Source organism: Chrysochloris asiatica, unplaced genomic scaffold (genome assembly GCF_000296735.1).
Source record: "Chrysochloris asiatica unplaced genomic scaffold, ChrAsi1.0 scaffold00014, whole genome shotgun sequence".
Lineage (NCBI taxonomy): Eukaryota > Metazoa > Chordata > Mammalia > Afrosoricida > Chrysochloridae > Chrysochloris > Chrysochloris asiatica.
In genome coordinates this window covers 12,942,276-12,965,859 of record NW_006408532.1, presented here as the reverse complement: position 1 = coordinate 12,965,859, position 23,584 = coordinate 12,942,276, and the positions used below count along the sequence as shown (strand labels likewise).

The 23,584-nt window shown below is 42.4% G+C and overlaps 1 protein-coding gene across 1 annotated transcript in view; it reads left to right on the top strand.

Annotated features, from left to right (window-relative positions):
* The window catches only part of AK8 (adenylate kinase 8), a 203,626-nt gene extending 181,281 nt beyond the window's left edge, over positions 1 to 22,345 (top strand). The window contains exons 12-13 of the mRNA XM_006834996.1: positions 20,284 to 20,364; positions 22,108 to 22,345. Coding sequence (XP_006835059.1) covers positions 20,284 to 20,364; positions 22,108 to 22,345 — 319 coding nt within the window. The remainder of the gene's footprint in view (positions 1 to 20,283; positions 20,365 to 22,107) is intronic.
* Positions 22,346 to 23,584: the final 1,239 nt, after the last annotated feature.

Below are 23,584 nucleotides of genomic sequence, written 5' to 3'. Positions count from 1 at the left end.
TAAAATTATGCGATTTCCCGCCTCCCCTCCAAATTCCACAGGCTATAAACCTTCAAGCCTTTAAACTATTCCTATCTCTGTGGGTCCGAATTTTGGAGCTCTGTCTTGCCTCTTTTTTGCCTGGAATTCTGAGTTATTGCTGACGGCGACCTTCACTATGCCTTCACCCTAGCCACCAGCAAGCCGTGCCCTCCCTGCTTCTTCAGTAAGTCTGTAATGTCCTTACTCTGTTTCAGGCCCTTCTGAGTTCTGCTACTTGTTGAAATGCTGTGGAGTGGATTATGACCCACAGCGACCCAGTATAGGGTTTCCAATAGCAGCTGTTGAGCTAGAACCACAGTTCCTGCAATTCAAAAGGCTTTGCAGTCTGGTGGATTAAACTACAGCAGGAGTGCTTTGTTACTGGTGTTAAGCTGCTACTCAAGGGCTTCTCAGCTTGGGCTGGCCCAAACCTTGATGCTTTGATGGGCGGGCCTGAGGTTAGGAGGCTGGGCAGAGGGCTGGCCTAGGCCGAAGAAGTGGGGGATGGGCTTGGTGCTTGCAGGCAGATGGGGTCTGTTTTTGATGATGTCTAAAATGCTTCTCTTTGTCTCCCTGTGCCTTGAGCCCCCCAATTTGCCCTATATACACACCGGTAATGCCTAACGTGGCAATGAGGATCCCCCCTGGGATGGCCTATGTTGGTGCCTGTGGCCCGGCTAGCTCTCTGAGAGCGTCCACCCTTTGAATGGGTCTGCTCAAGCCCTGCTAAGTTCTGCAGTGGGCGGGGCCGTCCCCAGAGTGGGAGCTGGGAGCAGGGCGGGTGGAAGCTCAAAATGTTCGTAACTCCTCAATTTATGAAGTTTGATCCTTCATAAAAACAAGTTCATAAAGTTGAAGCCTAATGTTTTATGTTTGCCCAAAAGCTATCTATCTACCAGGTGGGGGCCCCCCTTTGTGATACTGCCCCCTACTTTCTCCTGAGCCTGCGTACCTGTGCTGCCCAGTCAGGGAAGTGCTGGAAGTCCTCTGTGAACTTTTTGAGGTCACCTTGTAAAAGTATTGAAAATATGGTGGAACTACAAAATAGAAAATAAGAATTACCTCTAATTCCACCACCTAGGTGCAATCATTCTTAACATTTCAGATTTTTCTTTCTCCCTATACATTTTTAAAATGGAATCATATACTACCATGTTATTTACAAACTGATTTTTTTTTTTTTTCATTTAGCAACATGCCTTGAATAGGTTTCCACGTCATAGTTTACTCTATGACTATATTTACAAATTACAATGCATGTCTCTGAATTCTCCCTTGATTTCTTCCCTTTTTTGAAAACTACCTCCGCCTCAAGAGAATGTTCCCCAAATGAATAATTCTTGACTCACCTGTCATAAATAGAACTGTGCCTCCTCTACACCCCAAAATATGTGTTAACTTGACTGGACCATGATTTTCAGTGGTTTGATAGTCATGTAATGATCCCCCCATGATGTGATCACCAGTCAGTTGTAAGGGAATAAAGGTGGGATCCAACACCCTTCTTCAGACCACAGTCCTGCTCTAATGTAGGGGGTTCTCCCTGGGGTGTGACCTGCATCACTTTTTATCTTACAAGAGACCTCAGTACAACTAAGAAAGAAGAGCTGGCAATTGATGTGCCCTTTGGACCTGTTGTCCCTGTGCTGAGAACCTCCAGGACCAAGAGGAAGTTTGATGCCAAGACACATGGAGATCTCCAAGGAACGCTGAGCCCACAGATGTTGAAAGGAGACAAGACCTTCCCTAGAGCCAACAGAGAAAGCTGATGCCCTGAATTTGGACTTCTAGCTTCAGGATCTGTGAAAGAACAAATCTTTGTTTGTTAAACTCATCCACTACTTGTTACAGTTATTTCTGTTATAGTTGCTGTTGTTGTTAAGTGTTGTCGAGTCGGTTCCGACCCATAGCGACCCTGCATAGAGTTTCCAAGGAGTGACTAGTGAGCTTGAACCACCAACCTTGCAGTTCAAACAGCTTTGCAGTCTGGCGCATTAACCCACAACGCCACACCAGAACTCTGTTATAGAGGTGGTGGTGGCTGTGTGCCTTGGAGTCGGTTCCGACTCATAGTGAACCTGTACAGGGTTTCCCAGGCTGTAAATCTTTACAGGAGCAGAACGCCTCATCTTTCTTTCTCCCACAGAACAGCTGGTAGTTATGAACTGCTGACCTTGCAGTTCACAGCCCGATTCATAACCACTATGCTACCAGAGCTCCTTTCTGTTATAGTAGCACTAGATAATGGAGTCCTGGTGTGGCGCTGCAGGATAATGTGCTGGACCACAAGGTCAGTATGAATTGCGAGGTCGGCAGTTCAAACCCACCAGCTGCTCCTTGATTGAATCAGTATGGTGAAAGAATACAACTCTGGTGCATACCTTTCCTAATTTTACACCATTCAGTATCCCCTTGTTCTGTTCAAATGACTGCTTCTTGGTCTATGTACAGGTTCCTTATGAGCACAATTAAGTGTTTCAGAATACTCATACTCTGCAATGTTGTCCATAGCTTGTCATGATCAACACAATCAATAGCCTTTGCACAGTCAATAAAGGCAATTGGTTTTTAAAAAAATAGTAACAACAACAAAAAAGAGTCTGAACAGTCACTGCAAATAGATTTGAGGACATGAACACTTCCCTTGTTGATATACTTAAAAGTCACTGGAAGCTGTGGAGAATTCAGGACAGGTCTGGTATCTTGTTGGATTGGCTTCTCGGCTGCAGGACATGGCACTTCACATACAGACACTGTTTCCTGACCCAGCGCCAACATGAGTCTTGCACATACCTTGACATATTTGCAAACGACTTGCATTGGAGGAGACCTCACAAGAAAGCTCTCCTCCACACCTCCTGTTTCAACTGGATCCCTCTCTCACTTGCCTTACCCCTGACTGGACCATGATCTCTTAGACGCACCTGGGAAGTCTACAGACCATTCCTTCCCAACTTCTGGCTGGCCTTCTTGTCTATGGGGAAGTCTACAGACCATTCCTTCCCAACTTGTGGCTGGCCTCCTTATCTACTGCCATATTGCCTTATATTTATGTGCCTTTTTCTTTGAGAAAAGTTTGTGGAACTTCTGGCTTCCGGTAATTTGCATTTCATTGTCTGGTGTGTGTCTGGGTGGCAGTGTGCAGAGGGAGTCTTCTTTTATTTTTCCCCCCAATAGTGAGGGAAGGCAGAAGTTTGAAGATGCCTTGGAAATGGAGGCCGATTATGCAGGAATTTGATCTTTGGGTCATTCTTCTTACACAAGACTGCTGCATTTTGTATGGCACATTGTAAACTGCCAGGAGTGCTTACTAATTTCCTAGTTAATGACAGTCATAGAGAGTGTTTTTCTGGTCCCTGGAGAGATTTTAGACACAGCTGGGGTAGATTTGCCACTATCAATTATGCACAGTTTTAAACAAGAAATGGCCAGCAGGAGTCTCTTTCTGATTTAAAGGAGTCGGAACTGGAAGTGAGCAGGCGCTGCAGCTGCTCCCTGAGGGCAGGAGGCCCTGTGCGGTGGGGTTTTAGAAGGAAGTTGCAGTGGAGCTGTCTAGCCTGAACTTTTCTAAGGATACTCCCGTCAGAGTAAAAAGCATACGTAGTCAAGTGGTACTTCTGTCAGAATAAGAACATAGGTAGACCAAATTTTTAAGGTGGGCAAAGGCCTCTGACCAGCTCCAGGCAAGCTCAGTGCCCTAACTCTGTCCAGCATTGTTTTCTCCCCACCTGTCACGTACGTCATCTTTTATGCCTGTAGATATGGGAACCTTTGCGCTTGCCATCCAGGACATTTAATTCATGGGGCACTTCTCTGGGAGATGGAATTAGGTCTCCTGTGACTTCACTTGGTCATCGACAGTCACTCATCACTTACCACATGCTAAGTAAGTGAACCAGGCAGCCCCAGCTCCTGGGCTCAGAGAGCTCACACCTAGTGTCCTTGGAGGTGTGGCTCTGGCAGGTGATGACCTAATTCAACAATCTAGACATACTTCAGAGATCCCTGGTAGCATAGTAGGTCAAATGTTGGGCTGCTAACTGAAAGGTTGGTAGTTCAAACCTACTCACCACTCCCAGAGAGAAAGATGTATGGTCTCAGAAACCCTATGAAGCAGTTCTCAGTCCTATAGGGTGAACTTGAGTTGGAATAGACTAGACAGCATCGAGTTTGGTGTTTTGCAGGCACACTTCAAAGGTTCCAGATTGGCACATGTGGTTTTATTCTCAGCTACTCCTGGTGTGGCACCATAGGATCAGCACTTACATGGGAACCACAGGGTCAGCAGTTCAAACCCACCAGCTGCTCCTTGGAAACCCTATACAGAGTTGCTAGGAGTCAGAACCAACTGGACAGCACTTAACAATAACACTAACCTAAAGGTCACCCAGCAGCACCTCAGATGAAAGGTCTCGCAACCAAAACAAAACAAAACAAAAAAACCCCATAGAGTCCTGGTGTGGTGCTGTGGGGTAAAGCACTGGGCCAGTTTGAATCAGAAGATCAGTGGTTCAAACCTACCAGCTGCTCCTTGGCAACCCTATACAGGGTCACTATGAGTGGGAACTTAGTAACAACAAAAGAGCAATTCTACTCTGTAACACATAGAGTTGCAGGGACGGGATCCACTTGATGGCAATGTGTTTTATAATTTTTATTTCAGGTATACTTCACGTGCAGTTGCCATCCAGTCTCTCCCAAATTCCTATTATTCCTCCCACTCTCCGCTCAGTTTCCTTTTTCATTCGATTGTTGTTTTCTAATAACTTGCTCTCTCCTCACTGCGGTCTCCAAATGTAGTCACTTCTAGACCAAGTGCTGCCTCTACCTTTAGATCAGATGGAGCTTTTGTTCTGACAAGTCCATTAAACAATGGCTACTCCAGCATTGTGCTCTACGGACTTCCCACAGGTTGTCGTTGTTGTTGATGATGGTGTGCCGTCGAGTCAGTTCCGACCCATAGCAACCCTACACAGGGTTTCTGAGGCTGTAAATCTTTACGGGAGCAGAAAGCCTCATCTGTCTGCCGCGGAACTGCTGGTACTTTCGAACTTCTGAGGATTGTTAATTTGACAACAGCTGTATATTGCACTGCCTCTCCACTCTATCATCCACAACAGTTTTAGTCAATGATAAGCAGATGATTCTTATAACTTTAAGTATTAATCCATGCAATAAATGTACAAGGGGGGCTTTTAAAAGTTCATGGAAAAATTGAATGAAAAAATCATGGAGTTTTCCACAAACCTTTTGAAACTCATATATATATATATATATTTACTGATAATTGTCCTTTCTCTCCAATTACCTGCTTCAGGGGCAATCATTGAAAAATCTCCCTTGAGAGTACACTGCAGAGCATTCTGAGTATGTACTCCAGGCCCAGGAAGGGGCTTTGAGTTGCAAGGACTAAATCTTGGTCTCAAGCACCGAGAGTGGCACTGCCTTCCCGTCAAGCTCCAGACAGGTGGCTTAATACAGTCCTCCAGGTTCTGAAGAGAACAAGGACAAAGTAGACAGTTTGAGTCTGTTTCAGGACACTGTTTTCCTAGACCAAACTTTCCCTACTTGAACAGCAAATCTGGGAATTCTCAGGTAGCAAGAGATCTAGTTGCATCTCCTTATGCATGTCATTTGTTTTGCATTTTTAAGATATTTCACATTATTTATGTATTCTAGGTACAAATACTTTATCAGATATTAATGAGTATTGCAAATATATTCTACCAGTCTGTGGCTTGTTTTCCTTTAAATAATGTCTTTTGAAGAGCAAGTTTTTAAATTAATTGTTAGATTTTTAATAAAGTCTAATTTATGAATTTTTTTCTTTTATGGATCATAAATTTGGTAATCAAGGCATAGCTAGGAAAGCTTTTAACCTAAGGCCACAAGATTCTATTCTATCTTATCTTCTAGAGGTTTAATAGTTTTAAGTTTTGCATTCAGGTCGGTGATCCATGCCGCGTTAAATTAGTGTGAGGTATAGGTCAAGATGATGAAGATGATGATGACGATTTTCCATGTAGATGTCCAAATCTATTTTGCATATAATTTATTGCACCATCGCTGGTTGAAGACACCATTCTTCAGTGAATTACACTGGCACCTTTATTGAAAACCAGTTGGCCATATTTGTATGAGTCTGTTTCGGTCTCTATTTTGTTCTTTTGATCATGTGTCTATCTTGTTACCAACACCCACACCATCTGGATTCCTGTAGCATCCTAGTAAATCTTGAAATCAACTGGTTCTTCCTTTCAATGCTGATTTGCCTATTCTTTCCATATAACGTTTACAACCAGCTTTTATAGTATTACAAATGACAGCCTTCCTGGGAATTTGGTTGAGATTGCTAGGAGTTGGAATTGCCTCAATAGCAACAGGTTTTGGCATTGAATCTGGAGATGAGTTTGGGGAGGTTTGACATTTTGACCTTATCGAGTCGCCTAGGCCGTGAACATGGTATAATTATCCATGTATTTATGTCTTCTATGATTCCTTTGGTCAGTGTTTTGTAGTTTTCAGAATACAGATCTTGAACATACTTTGTCATGTTTTGGGGGGTAAGTCAAAAAGCATTGCTGTTAGGGTTCTAATTCTTACATACATGGGTTTATTCCAAACAACATATTTAAACATGTCCCTGCAATTAATAGGAGACCCAGCGTGGCACTGTGGGTCAATGCGCCAGACTGCAAAGCCATTTGAACTGCAAGGTCAGTGGTGCAAGCTCACTAGCTGCTCCTTGGAAACCCTATACAGGGTCGCTATGGGTCAGAACTGACTCGACGGCACTTAACAACAACAACTGCAATTAGTAATCACTTGTTCTCTCAGTAATATACTTGTCTTTGTCTCATTAGAATGTCTTCAAAAAAAGGTTCTGGTGTGAACACTGTAGGATAAGCACTGTACTACTAATCACATCATTGGTGGTTCAAAGCAGTCATTTCTCAGAAACTCTATACAGGGTTGCTGTGAGTTGAAACTGACTCCATGGCACTTAACAACAACAACCAAAACACTGGGTTCTGAGAAGATTTGCTGTGTCAGTTGAAGGCAGAGACGTCAGCTCAGAAGGTTATGGTAACTGTTTCTTGGGATTCCAAAGGAGTTATCTTAATAGATTTTCTCAAAGAACACAGGACAATCATGGGGGTTTATTAGGAAGACATTTTAAGAAGATTGAAAACTGCATTAGTGAGAAAAAGGCCAGAAAACTTGTGCCAAGCATTTTTTCTTCATGACAATGCATTTGCTCATTCTTCAAAGGTATCAAGGGGCCATCCTATGTAAATTTTGTTGGGAAACTTACCCCATCCACCCTACAGATTTATTTTTTGTTCCTAAAATTCAAAAAGCATTGAAAAGAAACACAATTTCAGTCCCTTTAGATCCTGGTGTGGCACTATAGGATAAGCACTGGACCGTAAGTTTGGTTTGAACCAAGGCCAGTGTTTTAAATCCACCAGCTGCTCCTCGGAAATCCTATGCTGGGTCACTATCAATCAGAATTGACTCCACAGCACTTAACAACAACAACAGGATGTCCAAACTGCTGTTTTGATTTGGTGTGAATAGAAGAGGATAGAATTCTTTGGGGAAGGGTTAGAGAGATGGAGACATCACCTTTGGAAGTATAGAGATCTAAGTGGAGGATATGTCAAGAAATAATAGCTTCACATTTGATATTTTTGTTTAATAAAGGTTTCTGTGATTTTGTAGCAATACTTTCTTATTTATCTTCATATCTATTTAATAATTTTATAATTAGAAATGCTTTTATGCACTTTAATTTCAATTTCCAAGTATTTATTAGAAAGTAGTTTTTTTTGTTTTCTTGGGAAAAAAAAAAAAAGTTCTATGATGGTTGCCAGAGGAAGAGAGCGGGAAATTATTCACGTGCTAGAAGGTAGAAGCATGTTAACATGGGTGGCAGGACAGGCAATGTACAGACGAAGGTAGCTGGAGACACAGGGAGGAATGCCAGAGTTAAAGGCTATAGAGGCAGATACTCTTAACTGATGGTACGTGGAAGGGATTACAATCATTATAATGAAGCAAAGTGATAACTTGAATGTAAAACTGATGGTCTGCTCTGTAAACCTTCACTCAATCCACAATAAAAAAATTTTTTTTTAAATAGTAATTTTGGGGTTTTGAGTTTTGTTTTTTTTTTTGCACTGTAATTTTGAATCCTGTGTCTTTGCTAAACTCACTGATTAGCTGTAGTAACTTTTTAAAGGATTTTTGGGACATTTAGAGAACTTGATTTCCTCTTTTTCAATCTGTATGCCTGTTATTTCTTTTTCTGCGTTACTGAGTTATCCGGGCCTTCTGGGTTGATGTTGACTGAAGTGGTGAGAGCGGCCCTTCTTGTCTTAGTCCTAATTTCTGATGTCAGCTGTAGGGTTTTGTAGATGTTCTCTATCAGGTTGTGAACATCACCTTTATTTCCAATGCACTAACACTTTTTTTTTTTTAATCAGAAATTGATGTAAAATTTTATCAAATGATTTTCTGCATCAATTGATAGGCTCATCTGATTTTTCTTCTTCAGTTTGTTCATATGGTGGATTACATACATTGATTTTCAAATATTGACCCAGTCTTACATTCCCAGGATAAATTCCACTTGGCTTTCATGTATTACTCTTTTTATGGATTGCTGGATTCAATTTACTAATATTTCACTGAAAATTTTTGCATCTGTGGTCATGATACTTTTGGAATCAGGTAAAAGCTACCTCATAAAATAAGTTGGGAAGTGTTCCTTCCTCTTTTCTGCAGGAGTTTGTGTAGCATTGACATTTTAGTTTATGTACGATTAGTATTATAATATGGTTCATATTTTTGTACACCATTTATTTGTATATGTTTATTGTTGTTAAGTACGCTCAAGTCTGCTCCACCTCATAGCGACCCTGTGTAGGGTTTTTGAGGCTTTAAATCTTCGAGGGAGCAGAAAAGTTCATCTTCCTCCTAAGGAGCAGCTGGTGGACTCGAATCGTAGACCTTGGGGTTTGTAGTCCAGTGTTTAGCATATGGAGCCACTGCACTCCTATTTGTATATAAGAGAGCTTCAAAAAAAATTCCTGGAAAAATTGCTTTATCATTCCATTTATTTTTCCATGGAATTTTGAAGGTCCCTTATACATGTGCATTCAAACCTTCATTATGTTATAAGCTTATTCCTACAATACCAGAGAACTCCCTCCCCCTGCCTTGGCCATGAGGTTTAGTGACTACATTATAAGTGTTTTGTATCAGATTTTGTGCATTATGGAGACTTACTGGTTGAAATAAAGAAACCAACAAGAATTTCAACATAATGGAGTTCTGTGGGCAAGTCTGGATACACTATGGTATCCAGGTACCTCCTGTCTCTCAAGATTACCACACCAGCCTGGAGAGAATTCCAGTCCTCAATTTCCAAGGAATTTAGCTCTAATTAGAAGGTTAGCTTCAAAGCCTTTGAAGAAGAAGTCTTCCCTGCTCTCCACACAGCCTCCAATGGTGTGGTCAGCTGGGGCATGAGGAAGGAGGGTCAGGAGATCCCAGCTGTTGTTAGGTATCTGACACCAATGCATTCAGTAGCACAGTGGGCCACTCTGGGACTCAGTTTCTCATATTATACACTGAGCAGATTTGGACCAGAGCAGTGATTCTCAACCCTGGTGACATATTACAATCACTTGGGGAGCTTTGAAAAATCTCCATTCTGAGGTCTTACCCAGACCTATTAAATCAGAAGTTCTAGGAGTGGGGCTCATGCCTCAGTATTCTTAAAGCTCTCCCAAACCAAAAAAACCAACTCAACTGCCATTGAGTTGGTTCCGATTTACAGTGACTGCAGTGTTTTCAGTTAATAACCAAGCACTTAATAGCTTGTGCCACCAGGCTTAGAATGTCCTTGTTGTCAAGTGCCATCAAGTCAGCTCCGATTCATAGCAACCCTGTATAGGGTTTCTGAGGAGTGGCTGGTGAGTTTTGAACCACTGATCTTGTGGTCCAGTGCTTATCCTACAGTGCCACACCAGGACTCCTAGAATGTCCTAGATGCTTCCAATGCTTAGCCAAAGTGCCCAGCCCTGTGGGAACATAGGACTCACCTGGGCTGCTTATTTACAAATACCTCCCTTCCCTGGGAGGTTTTGCTTCCTTAGTTCTGGGAGGTTGCCTAGAATCTGTATGTAAGCAAACCATCCAGATGATTCTTAGCATCAGATAAATGTGGGAAACACTGGATCAGAGCAGCACTTCTCCTACTTCAATGTACATGCAAATCACTGTGGATCTTGTTAAAACATAGACTCCAGTTCAGTGGGCTGTGGGGAGGTCAGAGATCTGCTGCTGCTGCTGGTCCAGAGAGCCCACTTTGAATAGCGAGATGTTAGAGACCTTCACAGCTACCTTCAACTGCCCCTTCAGAGGCATCTGCTGTTGTTATGTGCCCTCAAGTCAAATCCAACTCATAGTGGTCTTATGTGTCAAAGTAGAACTGCTCCATAGTGTGTTTTATGGGGAGGAATCCTGGTAGTGTACTGGATTATGAGCTGGGCTGCTAACCCAAAGGTCAGCAGTTCAAATCTACCAGCTGCTCCACGAGAGAAAGATAAGGTTTTCTGCTCCTGTAAAGATTTACAGCCTCAGAAACCCTATACAGGTTCTCTATGAGTCGGAACCGAATCCACAGCACACCAGTACCACCACCATCAATCTTTAGGAAGCAGACGGCCAGGTCTTTCTCCCCTGAACACTGTGTGGGTTCAAACCACCAACCTTTTGGTTAGCAGTTGAGCCACCAGAGCGCCTCTTCTGAGGCATCTACCAGCCTGAAATTCTGCAATGCCAAAGGCAGGTCCCTTTCCTCTTCAGTCCAAGCCCCTCCCCTGCCACACCAGGAGCATCCAAGTTTTTGGTGCTTTCTCTCTTCTCCCTCTCCTAGCTGTGTTGTTGTAAGCGAAGCAGAAAACAGAAAGCCAAGGGTGGGGGCATGCATGGGGTGGATCGACTCCCCCACCACACCCTGTTCTGAGGCCTCCCATCATGGCGCCAGGAGCCTGGGTAATCAGGTGCTTCCAGGGTGGAAACACAGTTCCTCTCCAGCGAGTCTTTTCCCAGCAATGCATTTCAAGTACCAATTTGGTGTCCTTGTGCTTCTGATCTTGCCAGTCTTTCACAAGTCATCCCGACAAGCGGCCTTGATATGCCGAGTTACAAATCTTTCAATTGGGGCTTGTTTGTTTATGAAGCAGCGTCAATTATCAGGGATTTCCAAACCAGCTTCCTTTCTCTTGGCGTTGGCATCCAGAAAAGCACCGTCAACCGCCAGCTGCGGTGACAGCAGTGTTTTGGTATTGCTGTTGGGCCTCTCAAATAATGGGGGCTTGGGGGGAGGGCAGCATGTTCAGAGTGTAAGAGATAAAAGCATGTTGAAACTCACCGTGTTTAGATGCTCCCCGAGCTCACATGTTTTATTTGGTGGCTGTTATTTTGCAGCACGTTGTAAATAGAAGTCAGTATCGAGAACATAGTCAGGGAAGCCGTGGGTTTTCCTGGCTCCAGTCCTCCCCCAACACTCCCAGGCTGGAGAAACCATCGTGCACACTATGTAGAGGGGCAGCAGGAGCGTTTGTAAGGGTCTTCCTGGTAACATGGCAAAAGCAAACCTGAGCAAACCACATGAGCAAAATGAGAGACGGAAGAAGGGAGTGTGGGAAGCTGGCCTTGAAAGAGAGAGAACATTTGGCTGGGGACTGACAGTTCTTGAACCTCACACATTCCCTAGAAGCAAGTGGCCTTAGAAGGCCTAGGTATACTAGGTATCCTTTGAGTAACAGTCAGATGAAACCCAGCTCAAACTTGCTTAAGCAATAAAAGAGATGTATGTATTCATGTCAGTGAAACATTGAGGGGTAGGCTGACCTCAGGCACAAAGAGCTGGGGTTCAGAGGGATCACACCTGGGCCTCCCTCCTGCCCAGATTTGCAGCCAGGGTCAACCTCGCTCCAACCAAGTCACAAGGATAAGAGACAGTAAGGATGACTGCCCAGATAGAATTGAGAAAAATAGCAGGTGTCAACTATCTGTGGTGGCGTGATGAGTTAAGCATTGAGCTCCTAACCACCAAATGGTCAGCAGTTAGTACCCACCAACCACTCCATGGGAGAAAGATGGGGCAAACTGCTTCCATAAAGATCACAGCCTTGGCAACCCAATGGAGCAGTTCTCCTCCATTCTATAGTGCCACTGAGTAGGCACTGAATCGCTGGTAGTGAGTTTGAAAGCAGAATCTGAAGATAATGCACAGGATCTGAAGCAGCGCCAGCTTTGCCACCTATTCAGTCACTGCAGGCAATCAGACATTCTCCCACGTAGGCAGTCGTTCACATCTAATTCTCAGGGGTTCACAGGACTGACCTGGCGCAGTGCTCTCCAAGGTAGTGGATTCCATTCACCAGGGGAATTCTGAGCTCTCCCCAGTACCTGTTGACTCAGCATTTCTGGGTGAAGGATATGGGTATCCCACATGCTGAAAGGCGCCCATGGGATTCGGATACAGCTGGTCCCTGGGAATAACCGCTTGTCTAAGATCTCTGCCAGCCCCCATAATGTAGGATCATATCCTCAATACCAGTTAGTTTAGTTTTTGATTGGGATGGGAAAAAGCCAAGCAGTAGGATTTAAATGGAACATTAGGACTACCTATCATTTATTCATTCCTTTACAAGTATTTCCTGAGCACTGGCTGCCTGTCAGTTTGTAGTTTGTGCATTGGCTGTGGCAGGTGGCTCCCAGGTCTGAGGGGCTGGTCCAGGGTCCCATCAGACCCACCAGAGCTCTGCCTGTTGACAGCTTGCTCTACCATCTAGTGAATTCAAACAAGCAGTCACTGACAGTAGTAGGAATTCATTTGTTCACTGACTTAGAGGAGACAGCATATCCTTCCTAAAAAGGTTTCCAGTCTATGTGGGAAGGGGGGAAACCTAGTGTATGTATGTTTTTCTTACACTTTCCTAGAGATGTTTCTAGTTCGACTTTACTTACTTGAAAGTGAAATGAAGACAAGTCTTTGGGGACACAGGGAGTGTTTGTTATCACTGATGTTATTATCCCCAAGAGTAATTGCACACATGTGTCAATAATGACAACTTTATTAAATATAGTATGTGAGTTCCATACAAGGAATTGGCAAACACTGGAGATTGCCATAGGGCCTGGCCCACATCAGATACTCAATAAATGTGTGAATGAATGAAAGGATGAGTGAGTAGACAATTAGTGACCAATAGACTTTTTTTTTTTTTTTTTTTTTACTTTTTATTATGAATTGAGTGAAGGTTTACAGAGCAGATCATCAGTTTTGCATCCAACAATTCACACACATTTTGTTTCATCTAACTGGTTATAATTCCCTCATTGTAACATCACTTATCCTGATTCTTCTCTTTGTTTCCTATTTCCAGTCCTCCTTCTTTCCTAACCCTTCAGAACTTTGTCCTTGGATAAATGCTGCCCTTTTGATCTCAACTGGTTAATTATTCTAGGATGTGCATACCTTACCAGCAGTATTGTTCCCTTTATAAACCAATCTGTTGTTTGGCTGAAAACTGAACCTTGGGGCTGAGTTTAGTTCCAGACCTGAAGGGTGACTAAGGGCTATCGTTCTAGTGGTTCCACCAGCCTCTATCCAGCCAGTAAGTCTGGTCTTTTTCATGATTCTGAGTCTTGTTCCACATTTTCTCCCACTCTATCCAGGACTTTCTAATGTGTTTCCTTTCAGAGTAGTTGGTAGTAGTAGCTGGGCACCATCTAGTTCTATCTAGTGGTCCATGAGTCCATTGGACTAAGTGCTTCCATGTAGCTTCAATTTTCATCACTCTTCTTTCCTCCAGACAAGGAGAGACCAATAGTTCAATAGTTGCACTTTAGATGATGAACTTTTAAGACCCAATCACTACTCACCAGAGTAGGATGTAGAACATTGTCTTTGTAGACTATGTTATGTCACTTGACCTTGGTGTCCTCTGAGACAACCAATAGACTTTTTTTTTTTTTAATTTTTTTATAGATGGTTTAATGCTAGGAGACAGGGTTATTAGTTCATTCTGCAGGCAAGGCAGCTGGACATTGGGGTCTCTGACCCTCAACATCTACCAACAAGGAAAGCATCATCTTTCATCAATTCCGTTTGTTCACACTTTATCCTATAGCAGGGCTTCTCAACGTCAACACTATTGACATTCTGAGATGAGTATTTGATATGGAGACTGTCCTCTACTTACTAGATGCCAATTGTTGTTAAGCACTGTTGTGTTAATTCTGACTCATAGCAACTCTGTGTGGGGTTTCCAAGGAGCACCTGGTGGGTCTGAACAACTGACCTTGTGGTTAACAGCCCAGTTGTTGTTGTTGTTGTTGTTGTTGTTAGGGCTGTTGAGTCGGACTCATATCAAACCTGTATAGGGTTTCTGAGCAGCACCTGGTGAGCTTGAACCACCAACCTTGTGGTTCAAACTGACTTTGCAATCCAGCACCTTATCTCACAGCACAACACTAGGATTCCAGTAACAGTCCTGTAGCCCCCCACAAAATGTCACCATACATTGCCCAATGTCATGGGATAGAGAAGAGTCTAAACTCTCAAGAAAAGAGTATCTAGTCACAATATTGTTAAAATAATAGTAATAGCTACTTATCACATTTTATCTCATAAAAGCTTCAACACTATTGAACTATAAGGATAAGTAAAAAAAGTATTGCTACAAAATCATAGTAACTTTTATTAAACAAAAACATCAAAATATGAAGCTACTGTTTTTCAACATATCCTCCATCTAGGTCTGTATATGTCTAAAGAAAGTGTTTCCATCTCTCTAACTCTTCTCCAAATAATACTGCACTCTTCAGTTTACAATGCATCAAAAATGGCAGTTTTGACGTAATCAAATCATGTTCCTTTTCAATGTTCTTCAAGTTTTAGGAACAAATGGAAGCTTGAAAGAGCCATATCAGGACTGTAAGGTGAATGGGATATGGTTTCTCAATGAAATTCTCATAGGACAGACCTTGCTACTCTCAAAGAATGAGCAGATGCATTGTCATGATGGAAAAAATTCCTCAGCACACTTTCTGGTCTTGTTCTCACCAATGCAGTTTTTCATTTTCTTAAAATGTCTTCTTAATAAGTCCCCATGATTGTCCTGTGTCCTTTGAGAAAGTCTATCAAGATTACCCTTTCAGAATCCCCAAAATCAGTCACCATAGCCTTCTTTTTTTTTTTTTCAAAACTTTTTATTGTGAATTGAGTGACAGTTTAGAGAGCAGTTCACTAGATTTACATTCAACATATCATATACTTTACTCCATTACAATGGTGCGATCTCCTCCATGTACCAACAGCTTTTACCTCTATTCACTTTAATGTTTGCATTCCTCCCTGGGACTCCTGCTACGTTCATCTTGCCTCTGCTAATCTCCCTCTTGTTGTATATTGCCTGCCCTGTCACTCATGTTAACATGTGTCGACTCTCTAGCTCATAAATAATTTTCCCTTCCTGTGTAAACATCATAGATTGCTGCTTTTGTTAAGAAAACCTTTTCTTAACCTTTTACAACATTGGTCAAATACAATATTTGTCCTTTTGTGATTAACTAATTTCACTCAGCATAATGTCCTCCAGGTCCAAACATGCTGTGAGGTGTTTTGCAGATTCATTGTTATTCTTCAACATTGTTTAGTATTCCATTGTGTATATGTACCAAAGTTTGCTTAACCATTCTTCTGTTGATGGGCATTTAGGCTGTATTAATCTTTTTGATGTCTCTCGTAGACAGCATATTGAAGGAACCTGTTTTCTTATGCATTCTTCTCTCTGTGTCTCTTGACTGTTGCATTTAATCCACTTACATTTAATATAATTCTCGATAGATATGAATTAATGCTGTTATTTTGCTTTTCTGTTTTTTAACGTGGTGCTGCTGGTTTCTTTGTTCTACATAATTTTCTAGGTTGAGTTCATTTTGTTCGTAGGTTTTCTGGTCATTTTCATTTCTGTTATATAATGTTTACTAAATATAGCTCATTTTCTTCTGTTGTAAATTTTAGTTATCGAAGTATATTACTTTTCCTTGAGGTTATCCTGTAATTTATTTTAAAATTTTCCCCATTTAAAACAGTCTCTTTGATCTTGAAATCAATTTGACTCCCTCACCATTTGGAAGTCCTTTATCTGCACTATTCCCTCTTTTTGCTTGCTAGTTGACTTAATTATACACTGGTATTGCTAATTCTCTTCTTTCAGTTTTGTAGGTTTGCTTTACTTTAAATACTTCTGTATCTGGATTGAGTTCTGGGTGCTGTTGTCATGTATGGTGATCTTAGGTTGTTGTCTGCTTTTGTTGGGTCTCTGTCCAAAGAGCACCTTTAGCATTTTTTGTAAAGTTGGTCTGGTCTTTACAAATCCCTTTAATTTCTGCTAATCAGGAAATATCCTAATTTCACTATGCTATTTGAGGGACAGCTTTGCTTGGTATATGATTCTTGGTTGGCAGTTTTTTTCTTTCAGAGTTTTGTATCTGCCATCCCATTGCCTTCTTGCCTACATAGTTTCTGCTGAGAAATCAGAGCTTAGTCTCATTGGTTCTTGTTTGTAGATAACTTTTTGTTTTTTCAGAGCACCTCTCCGGATTCTTTCCTTGTCTTTGATTTTGGAAAGTTTGATTATGTTATGTCTTGGTGATTTTCTTTTGATAGCTATCCTGTTTGGGGTTCATTCAGCTTCTTGCATGCTTGCTTATCTTTTCATCTTTCATGATGTTAGGGAAGTTTTCTTCCAGCAGTTTTTCAACAGTTTTCTCTGTGCTTTTTATTATGTCTTCCTGTTCTGGAATTCCACTCAATCATAAGTTGTTCCTCTTCATGGTGTCCCACATAACTCTTAGGCTTTCTTCAGATTTTTTCATTCTTTTTTCTGATTGTTCTTCTAGCATATTAATATCGAGAGATTTATGTTCAAGTTCACAATTAAGGGATTCAAGTCTCGTCCTTTGTCTTTTCAATGTACTGTCTATTTCTGAAATCTTAGTATTAATCTTTTGGAATTCTAATTGAAGATTTTGTATTGTTTCAAATTTTGCATTTATTTTGTCTGTCCTTGTAGTGTTTTTCCTGAATTCTTCTAGTTTTTTTTCTGTGTTCTCTTTGCTTCCCTCAATCTTTCTGTCGATCTTTTGAAGGTACCTAAATATCATTCTTTTGAATTCTTTTTCAGTTAGTTCCCTTGCTTTTTCTTCCTCAGAAACATTTTCTGGCTTTCCATCTTGGTCATTTGTTTGAGCCATTCTCTCATTTCTTTTTATGAGCTAAAATTGTCTGTTGTCTCCAGGGCATTGTGGGGTTGTGGTATTGGTTTTTAACTGATGTGTTCTTAGGCTCTCACAAACTGTTTCCTGTGGGTATAGTTAGAGAATAGAAATGTGTTTACTTTTCTTCCATGCTGTTCATGTCCCTCAGTTTATGGTGGTTCTGGCTGGTTTGGGCTTCTATTGTTGAACAGGTGGAATCAAAGCTGGTATTGGCTCTTGCCCAGTGGGTGGAGCTGCAGGGGGTAGAGTTGTGGCTGGACTGTATGGGCACAGTTGCTGTGTTCTGTTTGGTGGGAAAGAGAAAACCCTCTCCCCCCCCACACACACGTAATAAAACAAAACAGAATAACAAAAAAAGGAACCAACAATGAAAAGAGAACATAACTAAGAGAAAAGATCGATTTAAACAGACAACAACCAGAAAAGAAAAGTATAATAACAACAAAGACAAATAAAAAGGACAAAGAAATGGAGGTATAGATGAGAAAGATAAAAAAAGTAAAAGGAAGAAGAAAAAAAAAACCTCTTTAGAATAAAAAGAGAAAAGAGGGACAGGAAAGTGGAACTATAAGAGAGAAAATAAAAGAAAGAAACAACAAAAACAGAAAGACTAGGGAGAGGGAAGATGAAAAGAGAGAGTAGATAGTAGTAAAGAAAAAGCAAAAGGCCAGGGAGAGAAGAGGGGAAATGAGAAGTAGAAGAAAAGAAGAAAAAACAAAAGCAGAGATAGAAATTATAAAATTCAAGGGAATGGAAAAGAAGGAGGAGGAGAAAGAATAGATAAAAACAATGAAACAACAAAAGAAAAAAAACAACAACAAAAAACAGAAAACTCTTGGGGAATCCTTCAAGCCAAGGAGTTCACTAGGTGGGTGTGGGAGGGCTGTGCCAACAGAATTCCTGGCTCTAGAGGGAGTTCCTAAGGAGCTCTAGTAGCGTAGTGGTTACGTATCAGGCTGCAAACCTCAAGGTCGGCAGTTCAAAACTACCAGCTGTTCCACAGGAGAAAGATGAGGCTTTCTGCTCCCGTAAAGATTTACAGCCTGTGCAGGGTCACTATGGGTCGAAACTGACTCCATGGTACTTAACAACAACAGAGGGAGTTCCTATCAGCCTCTGTGTTATCTGTGCTCAGAGCATTCAGTCTGGAAGTCATTTGTGAAGGCCCTTAACAGAGCTGGTTTTAGTGTCTATTAAGACGATAGGGCAACTGGGAACAAGGTGACTGGCTTAATGCTGGTCTGGTTGATCTTCAGGTTCTGTAGGTCTGGAGCTGAGCCCACCTGACCCAGGCACAAAAGCAGCACACCAAAGTGGTACCGTCGGCCCCCATCTTACATTGGCATGGTTCCCAATCAGGTAGCTCTGAGCTTCCAGAGAGCAGGGTCTATGCTGAGGATGGATGAAGGTGGGAGCTGCCAACACCTCTGCTAGGGAAAAGCCAGAACCTTTCCTGTCACCTGTGTGAATCTGCTCTGCCAGGTTCCTCTATTGCCAAAGCTGCTCACAGATGATTGTGCCATGTCTGGCCGACTGTTTGCCAGTTGTTCTTCTCTCACAGTCCCTGCTCAGCTTTTCCTCCCAGCAAGCATTCAATCTACTTCTCTAATCTTTGCTCTGAAGTTCAGGGTCCCAGAATTTTTATCTGTGTCTATTTCATTTGGCTTCTCATATGTTTGTTGTCAAAGGTCTATCTGCCTAGTCTGTCATCTTGTCAGAAATCCAGTCACCACAGCCTTCTGAGCTGACCTCTATGCCTTTAATTTAATTGCTCCATTGTTTTGATTGTATTGGTCATTCCAAGACTTTTCCTGGTTACAATTGAGTCCATGAAATCATTTTCATTAGCTTTGCTCTTGCTAATAAAAATTAGCAAGATCTTGAGCTAGCTGATCTTTGCACAGTGCTTTTGGTACTCACTGAGCTGAAAGCTTGCTGAGGCTAAGGTGTTTGTTTAAAATGGAAAATGCTGAACCATGTGAGATCCCAACTTCAGTAGCTATTGTATCAGTGGGGATTGTACAGTCTTCTTCCTCCAGGTTCTGGGCTTTAGCCACTGTTTCTTCATTCATCAAGGTTGACAGTCTTCCTTCTCTTGGTTCATCTTTGAAGTCTTCCTGACCTTCATTAAAATGCTTTATCTAAAATTATTGGGGGTGGGGTGGGGTTGTGGGACACTGTACCCATGAACTTGTTGCAAAGTTTTAATAATTTGGGAAGCTATCCATTTGAATTTTGTTAAAAATTTAATATTAGCCTTGACCTCAAAATCATTTTTTTCCATGGCACTAAAAGTTCTGATGGGGGTGTTAAAGGGTTGCTGTGAGTCGGAACCGACTTGATGGCATTTAACAACAAAAACAAAAGTAGTCTCTTTTTCGGAGACATCCTAACGAGACTAATACAAGTGTATTGCTGCAGGAAGCTGTATGCAGCCCTGATCAGAAAGACATGTTTAAACATGTTTTAATTTGAATAAACCAGTGCATGTATGAACTGGAACCCTAGTAGCAATCCTTTTTTATGTACCCTTGTATAATTGTCCCCATTTTACTGTTGAGGAAACTGAGTCTGAGAGAGGTTAGGTCAGGAAGCAAGTCCATGGTAGAGGTGAGATTCGAACCCACGTCTGTATGACTCGAGAGAACACACTAGCAGTGACCCCTCAGGAAAGTTACACCTCTGAAGTTACAGGCCTAAGGGAGCTGTCAGGGCTTCAAGGGAGTGGAGAGCAGTGAATCATGAAGGTCTCCCCCTCCCTTACCTCACACTTGCCCTCCACCCACTACATGTTTCCTTGGCTGTCTCCAAGGGTTTGGCACTAGGAGCTCCACCCACATGGTTTCAGACTGATGAAAGTCCCTGATCACAGTGTTGGTTCTTTATCTATAGGGTATTTTTCCTGAATGTACCATTAGATTCTGTCATCGAACGGTTGACCCTGAGAAGGACCGATCCAGTCACGGGAGAAAGGTTTGTGCCAAGTTCCTATGGTTGGCTATCTGCCAGGGGCCAGGCTCAACCAGGGAGCCCTGGTTCTTTGTCTGTCTGGTGCCATCGCAGGACTTCTTCTGGGCTAACACTGGAGACTAATGACAGAAGACTCTAGAAAGGGGATTAATCAAACTTGCTCTTCTGGGCAGAGTCTGCTGATTCTCTTTGCCTGGAAGAGAAATCAGGAAAACAGTTTACTGGGGTCTTCAGCAATACATGTGTGAAATGTTCACCCATGCTCTCCCGGGGTCAATAGCATTGGGCCCTGCATGTGAAATGAATACGTCAGGTAGGAGTCCACATGCAGCAGCATTGGGCTTTTGCTCTTGCCATGATGCATCCCAGATGTGGCTGCTTGTACCAGCACATCCCCCTTAGAACCCGTTCCCCTTTGGGCCCTTTTCATAATTGCAGAAGATAAATTCTGAGCTTTATTCTATAGTTCTACCAAGTATAATCAAGGAACTCTGGTAGCGTAGTGGTGATGAATCGGGCTGCTAATCTCACGGTCAGCAGTTCGAAACTACCAGCTGTTCTGCAGGAGAAAGATGAGGCTTTCTGCTCCTGTAAAGATTTACATCCTCGGAAACCCTGTGCAGGGTCTCTATGAGTTGGAACGAACTCCATGGCACATAACAACAACAACCAAGTATAATTGCTGCTTTAATGTTTAGAATGCAATTTAAACTCTCCATAATTGGAAAGTGTAGACTCTGCCATCCTTCCTAGTCACCTTGGGACTCATGAGGTAAGGCATAAGGACATGACCAGGACTTTTCTAAAACATACTTTCAATTTGTCACCCTTCCTGGTAGGTGACAGTCATTAGCACATCTATATAAAAGGCCATGTCTTTCATGTTGCCCTGCCCTGGGTCCTCTCCGGACAGTGACTGTCCCTGGCACTTACTGTCATCTCCACTCATATTTGTAATGTCCTCCTTCCTTATTTGACCATAATGCCCATAAAGACAAAGTCAACATTTGTCTTGCTTGCCATACCTTGTCAACAACAGACAGAATACTAGACATATATATATATGGTGGTGGTTGGTTATGTTCCATGGAGTTGGTTCCGACTCATAGTGACCCTGGACAGGGTTTCCAAGGCTGGAAAATCTTTATGGGAGCAGAAAGCCTCATCTTTCTACTACAGAACAGCTGGTAGTTTCAAACTGATGACTTTGAGGTTAGCAGCCTGATTTTGTAGCCACTACGGTGCCAGAGCACCTTAAGACCTATATGTTGTTGTTGTTAAGTGCCGTCGTGTCGGTTCCGACCCACATCAACCCTGTATAGGATTTCTGAGGAGTGACTGGTGAGCTTGAACCGCCGACCTTGCAGTTCAAATGGCTTTGCAGTCTGGCGCATTAACCCACAGCACCACACCAAGACCTATATAACAGGTGCTTAATAAATATTGTTTGGAAGGAAGAGAGAAAGGATGGGAAGCAAAGAAAGAAAGAACTTGGCACTTAATTATATTCCATCCTCCTCTCTGGTCTGTACCCTTCTCTCCTGGACAGAGACCATATCTTGAGTCTCTCTGTGGCCTCAGGGCCCAGCTCAGGGCATGCCCACAGCAGGTAGACAGTAAATGTTTGTCTTGTATGATGATGATGACCAAGGTACACCAATTAGGTCAGCATTAGAACAGAGGGCCTCTTTCTTCCCTGGCCTCTGAACTGGTATGTGGGTCACCATTTCTCCTCCTCTCTTATAGGTACCACCTTCTGTACAAGCCACCCCCCACCATAGAGATCCAGGCCCGTCTCCTGCAGAACCCAAAGGATGCTGAAGAGCAGGTCAAGCTCAAAATGGATATGTTCTACCGTAATTCTGCTGAATTGGAGGGGTTCTACAAATATGCCATCACCATAAATGGGGACCAGGACCCATATACTGTCTTTGAATACATAGAAAGTGGTATCATTAATCCCCTACCCAACAAATGCCCTTGATGGGTACAGAGCAAAGAACATCCACAAAGTTAATCTCTTACCCCACCCCACAGTGCTAGGAGTGACCATTAGAAGGTTAGTCCCTTATTCCAATGATTTCCCCTGGCCTTTATAACAGTCCTCATTAGGTAAATACTTACCTCCAGCCTTCTGAAATCTCTACGGACTGAGGCCTCCAGTCTTCTGAAATCTCTACGGACTCAATAAAGAATGCTAGGTGCAGCCTGTGTTTCTTCCAGGTGATGGGGTTGGGAACACACTCCAGGCCAGGTCTCTGGAGTCAAACCTGGGAGGAGTCTGGCTCCCACACCACCACACTGTGTGACCTTGGAGACTGTACTTACAGCCACAAGGGGCGTTTCCTTTCTCACAACCAACTGGGCTAATAGTAGCACCTTATGGTTCTGCTGTTGGGTTGCCTGAGGTACTGCAGATACAGCGCTCAGCACAGCACGCAGCTTCAAAAAACTCTCCACCTGGTACACAGCACTGTATGTCGGTGCAGTGATACAGGCTCTCTAACACAGCAGCTCTGGAAATGTGGCAAGTTCAAACGAGGAACTGATTTAAAATTTTGGTTAAATATTCACTGTGGTGCTGTAGGATAAGCACTGGGCTACAAGGTCAATGGTTCAAGCCCACCAGCCACTCCTTAGAAATCCTTTACAGGGTTACTATGAGTTAGAATGGACTGGATGGCACTTAACAACAATTTAAACTTCTTTAGTCTCATGCGTCTTGTGGTACTGTACTGGCCAGTTCTAGGAAGCCTTGGCTGTTTCTTACAACTTACTAGAGCTCCTTAGAAGGTCTCCCTTCAGGTCCCCTAAGTAGGAAGGAACAGCCTCACTGAGATCTCCAAAGCCCACACCACCTGGAGTAAATTTCAGAGGCATGGTCCTCTCCTTCCATTGTTTCCTTACATGGTAGTAGTGTCTCTGTTTCTAATTGTTGTAGATGCTGTGTTAATTTTGGTTCTTTCTTCTTGTGCATTTATTGCAATAAATTGTCCTCTCAGCACCGCTTTTGCCAGTGTCCCAAAGATTTTGGTATGTTGTGTTCATTCTCATTTGTTTCTAGGAACTTTGTGAATTCATGTTTAATTTCTTCTACTACCTAGTCGCTTTTCAGCAGGGTGTTATTCAGTTTCCTTGGTCTTCCTATTGTTGATTTCTAATTTGATAGTATTGTGGTCTGAGAAGATGCTTTGTAGTATTTTGATATTTGTAAACTTATGGA